General features: G+C 31.1%; 4 protein-coding genes across 4 annotated transcripts; all 4 read right to left on the reverse strand.

Annotated features, from left to right (window-relative positions):
* LOC104744532 (two-component response regulator ARR22-like) lies at positions 2,072-2,650 on the reverse strand. The gene is given in 4 exon segments (XM_010465601.2): positions 2,072-2,243; positions 2,246-2,263; positions 2,393-2,611; positions 2,642-2,650. Coding segments are annotated over 4 exon segments (414 nt in total). The 3' UTR covers positions 2,072-2,075.
* LOC104744531 (germin-like protein subfamily 1 member 3) lies at positions 3,219-4,334 on the reverse strand. The gene is made up of 2 exons (XM_010465600.2): positions 4,128-4,334; positions 3,219-3,889 (listed from the first exon to the last, which is right to left on the reverse strand). Exons 1-2 carry the CDS (start codon positions 4,255-4,257, stop codon positions 3,333-3,335), a joined length of 687 nt encoding a protein of 228 aa, XP_010463902.1. The 5' UTR covers positions 4,258-4,334; the 3' UTR covers positions 3,219-3,332.
* On the reverse strand, positions 5,714-6,762 carry LOC104744530 (germin-like protein subfamily 1 member 5). Its single transcript, XM_010465599.1, has 2 exons — positions 6,593-6,762; positions 5,714-6,447 (listed from the first exon to the last, which is right to left on the reverse strand). The coding sequence occupies exons 1-2, from the start codon at positions 6,714-6,716 to the stop codon at positions 5,879-5,881; spliced, it is 693 nt and encodes a 230-aa protein (XP_010463901.1). The 5' UTR covers positions 6,717-6,762; the 3' UTR covers positions 5,714-5,878.
* LOC104744529 (germin-like protein subfamily 1 member 6) lies at positions 13,064-14,174 on the reverse strand. The gene is made up of 2 exons (XM_010465598.2): positions 13,834-14,174; positions 13,064-13,757 (listed from the first exon to the last, which is right to left on the reverse strand). Exons 1-2 carry the CDS (start codon positions 13,958-13,960, stop codon positions 13,201-13,203), a joined length of 684 nt encoding a protein of 227 aa, XP_010463900.1. The 5' UTR covers positions 13,961-14,174; the 3' UTR covers positions 13,064-13,200.

The following is a 14,600-nucleotide window of genomic DNA, read 5'->3' on the forward strand; positions in this document are numbered from 1 at the left end:
TTTTTGGGTTCAAGCTCTCAAGCATTTCCAAAACAAACCAATACACCTGAAAAGCCAAGTAAAAATTGGGTTTTCTATATATTTCAAATTTTGAACTTTCGATAGACAAAGTAGATGCTTTGAAAAATGAAGTACAGATATGGAGCTAAAACAAAACAACCCAAATGTGTCGAATATAATCCTCTTTAGACACTTACATAACCAAAGCTTTTAAATTCATTCTGTTGTTTTTAAAAAAAATTCCGACGTCTATGTTCCGACTTCGATTGAACTAAGAAGTTCCAAGACCCATAGTTTCTTGATAGTAGACGAAAATATGTGTAATAGAATGTCTAGACTTAATTGATCAGCCGTCTGTATAGCTAGCTGCTTCTAGGGGTGTAAATCTGGCTGGCCCAGCCCGGCCTGACCCGAAACCCGTAAAACCTGCATATGTATGAGTCCGGTTCAGTCCGGTCTGGCTCGAAATATTTCTGAGCCTATATTTCAAAACCCGAGCCCGACCCTAACAGGGCTACAGGGCTTTTCGGGTTTATCTTACCGATCAAAAATTCAAACTTATAAGCCTTAAAAAACAGTGTTTAAAGATGCACTATAAAAAAAAATCAATCAAAAATTTAATAACTCATCTATATTCATTACAACCAACTTAATTTAATATAAAAAGTTTAAGGCTAAACAAAATTTCGATCCTTTAACCAAATAAACTAATATATAATTCATATAAAATATCATGGATAAATTTTTTTAAAAGTATTAAGTATTGTTATTAAGTAAATATAAAAATTAGGACTAGAGTTTAAAACTTTAATTATAATAAATTATTAATCAAATATTGCAATCAAACAAAAATATTAACAAAAAATATAAATATATTTATTAAAAGGCTTTTCGGACTGGTCAGCCCGATCGGGCTAAGGTCAAAAAACCTTATAGCCCAAACGGGCTGAGTCCGAAAACCCCTATTTTTCTGGACATATATATTTAAGCCCGAATCCGCTATTTTTTAGAGATGGCCCGGACCAGCTCACGGACTTTGGCCCGCTAGCTGCTCCCTTTTTTTGTTTTTATCGAGTATATGGAAATCATGATAGCTATGAATTTAGAAACGTATAAGTGTTTAAACCTTGATTTTGTAAAAACTGTCCATTACAAAGTAGCAAATTCCACAACTATAGATAGTGCAACATAAGTATATGTACTTATGAATGTATACCACACAATGCTTAATCATCAAATTTAGCTAAGATGATATAAACCGTTGATAATAGAACTTACTCTTATTTCCACAACCTTATCAAATCCAAAGTAAGATATGCTGTTTCTTCTTTATGACCTATAGTATTGGAGGAAATCATTTGAAAGTATGCGGATAACAAAAAGAAATATATCTTAATNTTTTTTTTTTTAACATCTTAATTTTGTTTCTATATCTAGTTAGTATACGTTATTGGAACTATAATAATATGAAATGTAAATTACTTTTTGAAAAGAAAAATATAGAGAGAAGTATTTATGAATAGTAAAAATATTTCTCATTTAAAAGTATTCGTAAAAAAGATATCTTTACTTTTTAAATAACAGATATACGGAACATAAATATAATAAAATTTGCGATATATCATTTTTAAGAAAATTAAGATCAAACAACATATGTAATTCAGTTAACACTAGTCATATAATTCAACTGAAATCAATGACACAATACACACATTATTAGTAGTTATTTAAAATTTAAAGTGGATATTGAAAATATATACGAGTTTTTGTTTAAAGTTGATATGTAGATGTTTTTTTGATAAATATTTGATATGGATATTGCATGTGCTGTATATATACATATGATATGATATCGTAATATGAGTATATTAATTCATTCAGAAAACCTTATTTTATATAAGCGAAAAGAAACGAGTTACATGATTCATCTCGGACGATAGAAGAAATCAAACATAGATATGAATAACCCTAAATTTCAAAAGAAACACATGCAGATATATGTCATATACACGTGTATGTGTAGACATTTATTTTTTCAGGATAGAAAACATAGATACATAATGAGACGATCTACGTCAACCATTATAAGCATCCAAGAGGTGGTTAATGAGAGGGAGGAGATTTTCCTTGGATAAGGGTTTTGCCAAGCAATGGTTAAGTCCAGCTTCCATAAAAGCCGCACGCTCCTCTTCATTGTCAGCTAGAGTCGTCACCCCAATGATCATTGACGTCACTTTCATATTGCTCTTAGCTTCTTAGTTGCCTAATTAAAACCAACAGAGAACACACAAAAAAAACTATATATCAAAGAGGAGGTTGAGTAGTGTAGTGATAATTCGAGCCACTTAAATTGTCTGTTAATTGGTAAGCAAGCTAAAATCATTAATTGTACCGAAGCACCATCCCTCTTGGGCATTTCCTTATCCATTAGGATAAGGTCGAAGGATGCATTGCCGTCGCGGTGGAGAATCACTGCCTCCTCACCATTTTCCGCCGTCTGAGAAACTCCTCCTATCTGATTGATGATCCTCGCGTGGAGTATACGGTTTATTGCATCATCATCGACGATCAGCACGTTTAGTTTCTTCTTCGTCTCTGTTGGCTTGGTTTGCTCGATATCTCCCGTGGAGTTTGTTGCCACCTTCGACATTTTTTGTTTTTGTTTTTAAACATCTTCACAGAAAAAGAATCCTAAGTTAAAATTAAACTTAAGCAGTATAGAATTATAATGCATGCATATTTATGTGTGTTTTATGTGTGTGCTTGTGTGATCATCATTGCATGCATGGTTTCGTGTCTGTACATATAGCTAGGTGTTTAAGTATATATCACATAGCTATTACATATGAAGAATGAAAAGGTGGCTTAATTACGATTATGGATTCTAAAGAAAATAGTGAATTGTGTCCTAAGAACGTAGACAATAATCGAAATTTATAGTCGAGAGGTGAAAAGAAAGCATACTCTTAAACGTGACTAAGAAAAGCATCTTTTTACATGAATTTTGCTGAAATATATATCCTACATTATTCTAACTGAGTTGTTTAACAAACTAATTATATGAGAACAATTTTATCGATATGGTGTGAATTGAAATTGTGTGATTCGAAACGAGACGTTTCCTTTATGTAGATTAAAAAGACTTTAGCTTATTAGGAAAAAATAGTATACGTTTAAGTATATATATGAGAGTCAGAGAGTTAGAGAAAACGTTGGGAACTCTGATTATTTTATTAATCTGTATTTTATTTATTTGTTAATCTGTATTTGTTACACTTTACTAGGATATACCCATCAAATTATATATCCACAATTATTATTTATCACTAATTTTATTCATTAACGATATCATCTTCAGGTAAAAACACTGTCCGTAGATATTTCACTGTGTTGATGTCCAACGCAAAAGCTTTAGCCAAAATCTTTGGATCAATCGAGGGGTTCGACCCGAAAACTGCATCACCTACCGTGATCAAACCAGGATTTTGGCTCCCAACCGCCCCAATGACAACCGCATTTGTCTTCCCGATATTTGCATGAAACTGTACCAATCCGATGGGAAAAACAAATACATCTCCTGGATAAAGAATTTCGGAAAATAGTGTGTAGTTGTAGTCGTTCGACGACACAAAGCCGACTAACAGCTTTCCCTTGATGACTAAAAGTATCTCGGAGGCCCGTGGATGAGTGTGCGGTGGGATTTGACCACCCGGGGCAAAGTCAATGCGGGCAATGGAGACCCCAAGAGTGTTGAGACCAGGGATATCAACGGGGTTGACAAAGGAGCCAAAGCGGTTGCTGGTGTTTCCCGGGATGTTAAGGCCAGAAGCAAAGAAATCATTGGATGTTACTAGTTTTGGATCTTTGCAGAATCTTCCATTTACGAAAACTACGATTTAAAAAAAAAAAACGAATCAGTTAAAGGTTTGTAAGTTTAAAACTGAAAGTTATATCCTACTAGTGGTCGAGAATAGTCGAGAACACATGATTTCTATTATACGTCTTAAGTTTATTCAGACTGGTACATGGAGTAATAATAATATACCGATAGCAGTGATTATTATATTGATTAGTATGCGTTTAATTCCGCAAAATATCCTTTTTAATATTAGAGATTAGAGATTTACCTTCATTTATATCGTGGACGCCGGCAACACAGTAGTCTTGAAGAGGAGATGGGTCGTAACCAGATACAAACGAAGATGCTAAAGCCAGCAATATGATTTTAGCTACGAGAAATTGAAGAAGACCTTTCATTATTTTTGTTTTTTTTGTTTTCAAATATAATTGGTCGACCTGTGGTTTTGATTTCCCTTTCTTTGTGGTTTATGCATGAGAAACATGCATGCGCTATATACATACTTATATAGTCAGAAAAAGTCGTTCAAAAATAACTGATTTTAGTTTACAAGTAATTACATCTAACAATTATAGATTGATCTTGTTTGTACGTACGAATAAATATCAAGACCTAATAAAAGTAAATTACAAAAATGTGGAATTCATGCATTCATTTTTCTGTTTGTACACTATATAAGGTTTGATTGTTTTCTTTAACATATGTATATATGTTAAGTAATGAAAGTTTGACTAGTTATCAAATTAAGGTTTGATTGTTTTCTTTATGGTGTTTTTATTATCTTCTTCTTCCTTTTTGTTTCTTGTATAAATAGTTACGTTTGAAACAAATCGTTTACTTTATCTAATGAATCAAATTCATTATAAGAAGACTTAATAGTTAGCTAGCTTCCTCATATAAATTCATTGTTTTCGATGAATAATGAATACAAATTTTAAAGATGTTAGGATTCAAAGTATTGAAGTGTTGAATCCGTAGTTTATCCGAAGTTTTCCTAAATTACCTGGAAATTTCAAACGTGAGAAGAAGTAATAACGATTTGCTTGATGATTAATGCATACAAGCTATAAGCATACACATATGTATACTTGCACACAATCAAAACATTAACCACGCAGTATAAACTTTAGAAGAATTAAAAAAAAAAAAAACCACAGTGTTATTATATCATAAACATAAGCTACACACAAACTCTCTACAAAGGAAAAATGATCAAGTAACTATATTTAGTTGTGTGATTATTGTTTAAGTATATGATCATATCATCAATATGACTGCATATGCGAGCATAAGTCTTTGGAGATAAAAATAAACAAACTTGGAATTGTCTCATGCAAGCTACAAATCCAGTGTCTTAATCACTAAGACGCCACTGGCCAGTATTACTCTTTATTAAATTAAAATATGAAATAATAAAACACATTTTAAAAAGATAAACCATGTGCATCACAAGCTCTAAACTGTAAATTAATTTGGAGTCCAATATGCAGAGAACAACATAAATCATAATTAGTGTTAAGCCCCTCTGTACGTAAGAGTGTTTTGCTTCCATGAATACTGTGTTGTGTATATAATATGTAAAATAATTTAAAACTATAAATCATGCCTTCTCTGTTTTAAAGATTAAATTATGTTTATTTTGGTTATAGAGATGGTTTTTTTTTTTTAAAAAATATCACAATGCGTTTTCTACATGGACGTTCTTCAAGCTATTTTGTACCACGTTATTACGATCTCGTTGGACATTTTCAGGTTTGTATATTTTTCTTTTAACATTCCACTATCAGGTCCACAAACCTCTTTTTTTATTCCCATATCTCACATCCTCTTAAAATTTAAACTAAAACATATGGCTTATTTATTCATTAACTTTATTGTTATAAAATTAATTCATTACAATCTTGCATATTTATTTTCCGCACATTTTTGTTGTTTGTATTTTCTGCTTTATACATATGTATGTTTGTATATAATCATCAGATTATATCGCATAAACTATATTTATCATCATTCTTAAGTTCAAGGATAATCACGTAAGTCATCTTGAGAAGAAAACACTGCCTGAAGATATTTCACTTTGTTCAACTTCAACGCAAAAGCTTTAGCCAAAAGATTCGGATCAATCAAAGGGTTCGATCCGAAAACCGCATCACCTATCACAATCCTACCAGGTTCCTGGCTGCCAGCCGCAGCAATCACGACCGCATTTGTCTTCCCAATATTCGCATGAAATTGTATCAAACCTTTGGGAGACACAAATACATCTCCGGGATAAAGAACTTTGGTGAAGAGCGTGTAGTTGTATTCGTTCGACGATACAAATCCAACGAAAAGCTTGCCCTTGATGACTAACAAGATCTCGCTGGCACGTGGGTGCGTGTGAGGTGGGACTTGACCTCCCGGGGCCATGTCAATGCGGGCAATACCAACCCCGAGAGTGTTGAGACCAGGCATTCTTTCAACAGTAACGGCGGTGATTGTGGAGCCGGGACCGGTGCTGGTGTTTCCTGGGACGTTTAGGCCGGAAGTATAAAAGTCATTCGCCGTTACACGTTTTGGATCTTTACAGAACTTCCCATTTACAAAAACTGCGAAATAATCAAATTTAAAGGTTTTGAGGTTTGAGTAATATAATTAGGCTACTATATTTTGGCATAAAATCCGGTTTGAAGAATATTAAATTAATGAGTCATATACAGTATTTTGTGCAATATATAGATAGCTAGAGATTACCTCCATGTATATCGTCAACTGCAACACAGTAGTCTTGAAGAGGAGATGGGTCGTAACAATATACAAACGAAGATGCTAAAGCCAGCAATACGATTTTAGCGAGAATTCGAAGACGACCTTCCATTTTTTTTTTTTTCTATACAGAATTGTTGATTAGTATGATTAAATTTGTGAAATAAGCCAATGTTGTATGAGAACATGCATGCGTTATATATAGCCAAGAAGAAGTCGTCCAAAAACAGTTGATTTTAGTTTACAAGTAAACTAGGTAGTAACCCGTGCTACAGCACGGGACAAATATTTCAAATAAATTTTAAATTCGTAAAATGACTAATAATTATATTTACTTTAGAATGTGAATGCACATCCCGTCCCGTCCCATCTCCACATGTTTCAACCCATCTTCTCTCGTCTCGTCTCGTCTCATCCCATCTCGTCTCGTCTCATCTCATATCGTCTCGTCCCATATCCATCCAATTTTTTTTTGTCTTACGTTCGTTCTCTTTTAAATAATTATCCATTAGACAATGTTTATTAAAAGAGATTGGGTAAAAATTAGATGGGATACCAAATTTCTCGTTGAATATTTTTTTTGTTAGTTAGTTGAAACTATCCAAATAATTATAGTTTTAAAAAAGTATATAATTGTTTTCAAAAATACCAAATTTTCAAAGTGCTCGTTCCAAAGTGGTTAATTAACTGTCGCATAATAAATTCTTATCCAAATTAGTGAAAGCTTGACACTTGAATTTTTCTACCAGTATTTTTTTGATTTTGTACTTTTATCTAAAATTTCTTTCCCTTTTTTAAAAAAAATTGTTCAATATATTGATTTTCACTATTTGAATTACCTGTTTCAGTTTACATATACTATTTCTTGTCTTAATACCATAAATATACAGAAAATTTTCTCAAAATTTAATTATTATTTCTTTAAGTATATGTAGTAAATTAAATTAAATTAATTTAATTATTAGTTTTTGGCTAGGTAGTAACCCGTGCTACAGCACGGGACACAATATTCAAGTGTTGACTAAGAATTATATTAATCCAGGTTTTGTAGCAAAGTTGTGTTGTTTTCATGTGATTATTTTTAAAATAAACCTAAACGTATTTACTTTGGAATAGGAAATACGTCCTTTCATGTCCCATCTCCTCACATCCCAACTCATCCCCTCTCGTCTCATCTCATCCCGTCTCGTCTAGTCCCGTCTCGTCCCGTATCAATCATAATTTTTCGTCTTATGTTCGTTCTTTTTTAAATTATTACTCGCTACACAATGTTTACTAAAAGAGATTGGGTAAAAAATAAAAATGGGATACCAGAGTTTTTCTTTGAATATTTTTTTATTTAGTTAGTTGAAATTATCAAAAAAATTATAATTTTCAAAAACTATATATCTGTTTTCAAAAATACCAAAATTTTAAAATTGCCTGTTCCAAAATAATTAGTTACATGTCGCATCCATATCAAAATTAGTGAAAACTTAACATTTGAATTTATATACTTATATTTTTTAATTTCCTATTTTTATCTAAAATTTATGACACTTTTTTAAAAAAAATTGTTCAATATATTGGTTCTCATTATGTGAATTACCCGTTTCAGTTTACATATTATTTCTCGTCTTAATACCATAAATAGAATGGACCTTTTCTCAAAATTTAGTTATTATTTTTTAAAGTATATGCACTTAATTAGTAAATTAAATTACTTAAAAACACACTGGTAAAACATATATTCAGACAAATAATAAACCCTTTTAGGTTGTAAAATTTTAATTGTATAATATTAGAATTTTCCAAAAAAAATACTTGGCCACTCTTTTACGGTGTTTTGTCAATATTTTAGTGTATACGTAGAATATCGCTACTCATACCAAAAATAAACATGATCATCATCTTCATCACGTGGAAAATATTAATTTTTTACAATCCATCCATAATAATCAAGCAAAGCCCGCTTTTGTTGAAAATGTTAAAGTAATTTTTTAATGGGGTGTTAAATCTCGTCCAGTCCAGTCTCATCTCATCCCGTCTCGATCCATCCCGTTAGAAATTTTATGTCCAATAAATTTTTTCTTTTAAATAATTACATAGTAGGTAACATAAATTGTAAAGTTTAATGTTTGTTTTTAAATGGTTGAACAGTATAATTTTAATCTTAATAAAAATTCTTTAATAAATTTGGTTTTATACTTTAATTGACATATCTTATTATCATTTTAACATTGATATATTAAAATAAAAGATTTATATAGTTATTTGTTTAAATAATTGTAAGTTCAGTTTTAACGTATAAAAGTGATAAAATAATTAACCCGTTCTACAACAGTTTTCTATTAATGTTTTTAAAAATAATAATATCATAGAGATAAAACTTATTGTTGTCATATCTACAACTGAATTTTTCTTATTTTTTATTTCATATAATTACGTGATATTTAATGATATACATGTATAATTTTTAAACTAATCAAAATATTTCTCATAGTTTACTTAGGAGTGTTAAATCCAAATATCATATTTCAATTTAATTTTAGTTGGATTATTGCATGTATATAACCTAGACGTATCTATTTTAAAATTGGAAACATGTCTTGTCTTGTCCCGTATCTTCTCGTCTTGTCCCATCCCGTCCCATCCCTTGTTATCTTAATTTTTTGTATCCGGTAATATAATATGGTAATATACGGGTAAGAATTTTTGGTTGTAAATATATTTTAGAAAAATTTTGTTTTAATAAATTTATTAATTTTAAGTTGTAAAACTTATTGATCATGGATTTGCTGGATTATATTTATAGATATATTTATTTGGTATAATATTTATAATACAAAATTTTTGGTGTCACTCTTTTTGACATCTGAAAAATTGATGATCTGAAAATGAATTGTTAGAGAATCATACTTTTGTTTATTGACTCACTTGGTTGTTAATTTGTTATGCGAATATATATATTTATTTGCTTACGATAGATACATGAACTAAAATTTAATAAGTTAATTTGTTACTACAGAAAAATATTATTAATACCCAAGAGATAATAGGGGACAAATATTATTAGTGTTTATAGAACAAATGCACAGACACACTAAGCAGGAAGAAGATAAATTTATTGATAAATTTGCTTAATACATAGTTGACTAAATTTGATATATGATTGGAATGACCAAATTTTTGGCAGAAGTAACATCAAAGGCATCCGTCGCAATTACTATCGGGTGAACATTTGGTGTGACAAAGGTTGAAATAGTTATTTTCGCTCACGACTCACCTTAAATTTTTGGCTCCTCGACTCACACATCCCTGCTTCCACAGTGACAGCATACCTTAAAAATCATATAAACCATAATAATTTAATTTTTTTATATATTATTATAATTAGCAAAAACCTTGTCAACATTGTTGACGTTTTTTGTTGTTGTTGTCTTCATCTTTATCACCTCTCGGTATATTAGGCTTTTTCATGAATTTTGTCTGCTTATGTTCAAGAGAAATACAAAGAAAAAATAAGAAAGATATAACCTAAACAAAAAAAACTACCAACATAGTTTTAAATAGGAAATGAAACTTAACTACGTTTATGCTTTTTGTTGTCACCTCGTTTGCAATATTTGTTAAAATGTTGGGTTGCTTAGTTAGTTTGTACTTGCCAAATAAAATACTAAAACCACATGCATTCATATAAGATCATTAGAGTTATGTTTCTGTCTAACTATGAAAACATTTGTATATATATGTTTCGATAATTGAAACCGAACCTTTCTAACTCATGGTGTTGGATATTATAATATGGTTGGACCTCGACAGCAACCATTTACCATTTACCAAGTTACCTGCAGACACACAATAACATATTATTAAAGATAATCCGGACAATGTAAAATCATGATTATGTGCTAATGGTTGAATGTCATAACATACAAAAAAAAAAAAAAAAACTGATCTTACTCACCATTTTTTCACATTCGCATATAAGATCAACATCTGTAAATTGCTAATATGATATACGTGGAGTAGGAAGTAAATTGCGAATGTGAGCCGGTGATGGAAGAGTCAGGAATAGGAGAGTATATATAAATTTTTAAATAAGGAGTAGGTTTTCTAATTTTTTTCAATAATTTGCACACGCATTTAATCCAGTTTATCAAATTTGGAACTACTACCAAGTTAAGCGGGATTATGAAAATATATTTTGATAGGTAATTAATGAATTGATTGGATGCAAAGCTATACTACAACAGATTTCCCGAAATTTTAGAGGCATATGGAATCGAATATATATACCATTATAATTTGGGTAAATAGTCAACGTATATATATATTGTTAGTTAAAGAATATCTTACGTATATGGAATGAAATNCGATATAACCTAAACAAAAAAAACTACCAATATAGTTTTAAATAGGAAATGAAACTTAACTACGTTTATGCTTTTTGTTGTCACCTCGTTTGCAATATTTGTTAAAATGTTGGGTTGCTTAGTTAGTTTGTACTTGCCAAATAAAATACTAAAACCACATGCATTCATATAAGATCATTAGAGTTATGTTTCTGTCTAACTATGAAAACATTTGTATATATATGTTTCGATAATTGAAACCGAACCTTTCTAACTCATGGTGTTGGATATTATAATATGGTTGGACCTCGACAGCAACCATTTACCATTTACCAAGTTACCTGCAGACACACAATAACATATTATTAAAGATAATCCGGACAATGTAAAATCATGATTATGTGCTAATGGTTGAATGTCATAACATACAAAAAAAAAAAAAAAAACTGATCTTACTCACCATTTTTTCACATTCGCATATAAGATCAACATCTGTAAATTGCTAATATGATATACGTGGAGTAGGAAGTAAATTGCGAATGTGAGCCGGTGATGGAAGAGTCAGGAATAGGAGAGTATATATAAATTTTTAAATAAGGAGTAGGTTTTCTAATTTTTTTCAATAATTTGCACACGCATTTAATCCAGTTTATCAAATTTGGAACTACTACCAAGTTAAGCGGGATTATGAAAATATATTTTGATAGGTAATTAATGAATTGATTGGATGCAAAGCTATACTACAACAGATTTCCCGAAATTTTAGAGGCATATGGAATCGAATATATATACCATTATAATTTGAGTAAATAGTCAACGTATATATATTGTTAGTTAAAGAATATCTTACGTATATGGAATGAAATCACTCATACGAATCAATCATGAAAATAGGATACGAATTTAATTTGAATAACAAATAAAAGAAAAATCTTATTTACTTTAAAACGTTAAAATATAGAAATTAAAAATGGGAAAGTAGGGAAATATTAGTAACAGCTTACTCAAAAATGCTTGAATCTGTTATGCCTGAAATTTCAGGAAGATAGCTAAATATGAATGATAAAACAACTAATCACGGAATCAGTTATATTCGGGATTTTGAAATTATATACATTCCTATATTTTTGTAAGAAACTCAGATATCAAGATCAAATTTAAAGGTAATATTATGGGAATATGGTAATTTAAATTATATTTGGAAGCATACATGGAAACTATAATATTCATGTTTTGGAAGCATATATGGCAAGTGCTATATTTGATCCGTGTAATCCGAACAGCAAAAATTGCAGCTAAGGTGCATCGAACTTGACACCTTCCAAAATATTAGAGCTTCATTGGACCAATATGCTATTAGAATTTTCTTAGCAAAATACACAATGTATTGCTTTTATTTATTATTTAAACGTAAAAAACCATTTTAAAAGATCCGACCCGGGATCCGCGTGTTTATCCGTTTAGGATATGAACAAATTTTCGTTTTTACCCTTAATGAAGATATATTATTTGGTTATAACTCCAATGGCATACTCTTGTAATTTTTTACAAAACAAAGGTTTAGTCCATAAACTGTGTTTCAAAATAATAGTAGGGATTGCATCGACTATAGATAATAGATTGATCGAGTTTTACCGTAATATAATGGACTCAAATCCAAGGCCCCAATACAAGAAAATTAAAAAATTTGGGAATTCCATGCTTTTGCGTTTTATTTATTAACTCTGTAATTCTGTAAGCCTGGCTGTTTATCATTTGAGTTTGTATCGCATACCATATGTTTTTGCCTTTGTGTTTTTATTATGTAACAACGAAAATAATGTAATTTTAAGTATAAATATAATAATTTAACACATAAACGCAACCATAAAATAACTATCATAATCAAAGAAGTGGTTATCATTTGCTCAATTTCATGATCAAAACCTACAAGCATACATACATTTATTCTTGCACACAACTAAAACATTAACCACTTATTTTTTATACAATTTAAGTTCGTATATCAATCTAATAGTCTTTTTGTTCTATAGACTATAGTGGAGCTTGCGGTGTGTTAATAACACAAATATAAACAAATTCATTTTTTGTGCCTTATTTATTGATTTAAAATGTTAGTAAACCCTTACGTTAAAATCTAGTAACAGATAATATATTGTTTTAATTTACCTGCTTACAAAGAGTTATACAATAATTTGTTGCCAAACATGTGATGTACCATATTATCATCAATCCTTTAAAACATTAATACCTTAAAATTTCCTACGACCATAATGCAGGACCATACACTATCTGGAGAAATCTAACCAAGTTAGCTTCTAACTGAAAAGCTTTAGCCAAAACCTCTCGAGGAATCGAAGGGCTCGATCCAAAAACCGCGTCTGCGATCGTAATCGTACCAGGATTCTGGCTCCCAAACCCAGCAAACGCAACGGCCCTTGTCCTCCCAATGTTCATTTGAAAATGTATCAAACCAATGGGAAACACAAAAACGTCTCCTGTTCTAAGAACCTTGGAGAACAGTCTGTTGTTGTCTTGGTTCGAAGAGACAAACCCAACCAGGAGTGTTCCTTTGGTGACCATGAGTATTTCAGAGGCGCGTGGATGTATGTGCGGTGGGATTAGACCTTCCCGAGCAAAGTCTAAGCGAGCGAAGGAGACTCCGAGTGTGTTGAGTCCAGGGATTTTGTTAACATTCACCGTTGTGACATTAGAACCCATGAAGCTGGTTGTGTTTCCGGGGATGTTTAATCCCGAATAAGAGAAATCATTTGCTGTTACTGATTTTGGATCTTTACACACTTTTCCATTCACGAAAACTGCAAGAAAAGACTTGTTATAGCGGAAAGCTAAAGAGATTCTAGACCGAACAGTAAACTATATTCGAGACTGTACCTCGATTAGTTTCGTTGGCGGCAACACAAAAGTCTTGAAGAGGACTTGGATCGTAACAATACACAAATGAATATGATAAAGCCAATAAGATAACGTGAGCTGCAAGGAGGCGAAGAAGCAATTCCATGATATTTTTGGTTCTAATTAAAAAATTTGAGTTGAAAGAGTGTTAGATGAGAAGCATAGGCTAAATATGTAGCACAGAGAAATTCATTGAATATATATTCATGTTATTTCTTTGTTCCAAGTCAATTACATCAATCTACTACTGATGATCTAAATGTTTGAGCTGTAACATTGAATATTTGATGTAATTGTGATTCTGATTTGCTTTGATGATCAGAGTAGACACTTAAACATGTAACTAAGCATTAGCCATAATTTTCTTTCAATTCTAGAAGTTAAAAACATCGCATATTTATGATCATGAACGTAAACCACACACAAACTCTACTGATTAACAATGACCACAGTATTCATCGTAATTAAATTTCGGTAACTAATGTAATTATAAACATCTACTTCATCCCCACTGTACCTAAATCATCTTCTTCAGTTACTTTCAAACAGAGTTCTCTGTTCTCTCTGTTTCTAAATCATAAGTACCAAGCAGTCTCCTTCTGTTTCATCCCGAACATATCGATCTCCAAGATTCGTAAACCACATGACATGCTAAGACGAAGAAGAAGCCATGAGAACAGGTTGAATAAACTGTACACACCGAAGACTTTGCAGCTTGACTATACCAAAGGATATGAAATTGTTTT

The sequence above is a fragment of the Camelina sativa genome, chromosome 15 (genome assembly GCF_000633955.1).
Source record: "Camelina sativa cultivar DH55 chromosome 15, Cs, whole genome shotgun sequence".
Lineage (NCBI taxonomy): Eukaryota > Viridiplantae > Streptophyta > Magnoliopsida > Brassicales > Brassicaceae > Camelina > Camelina sativa.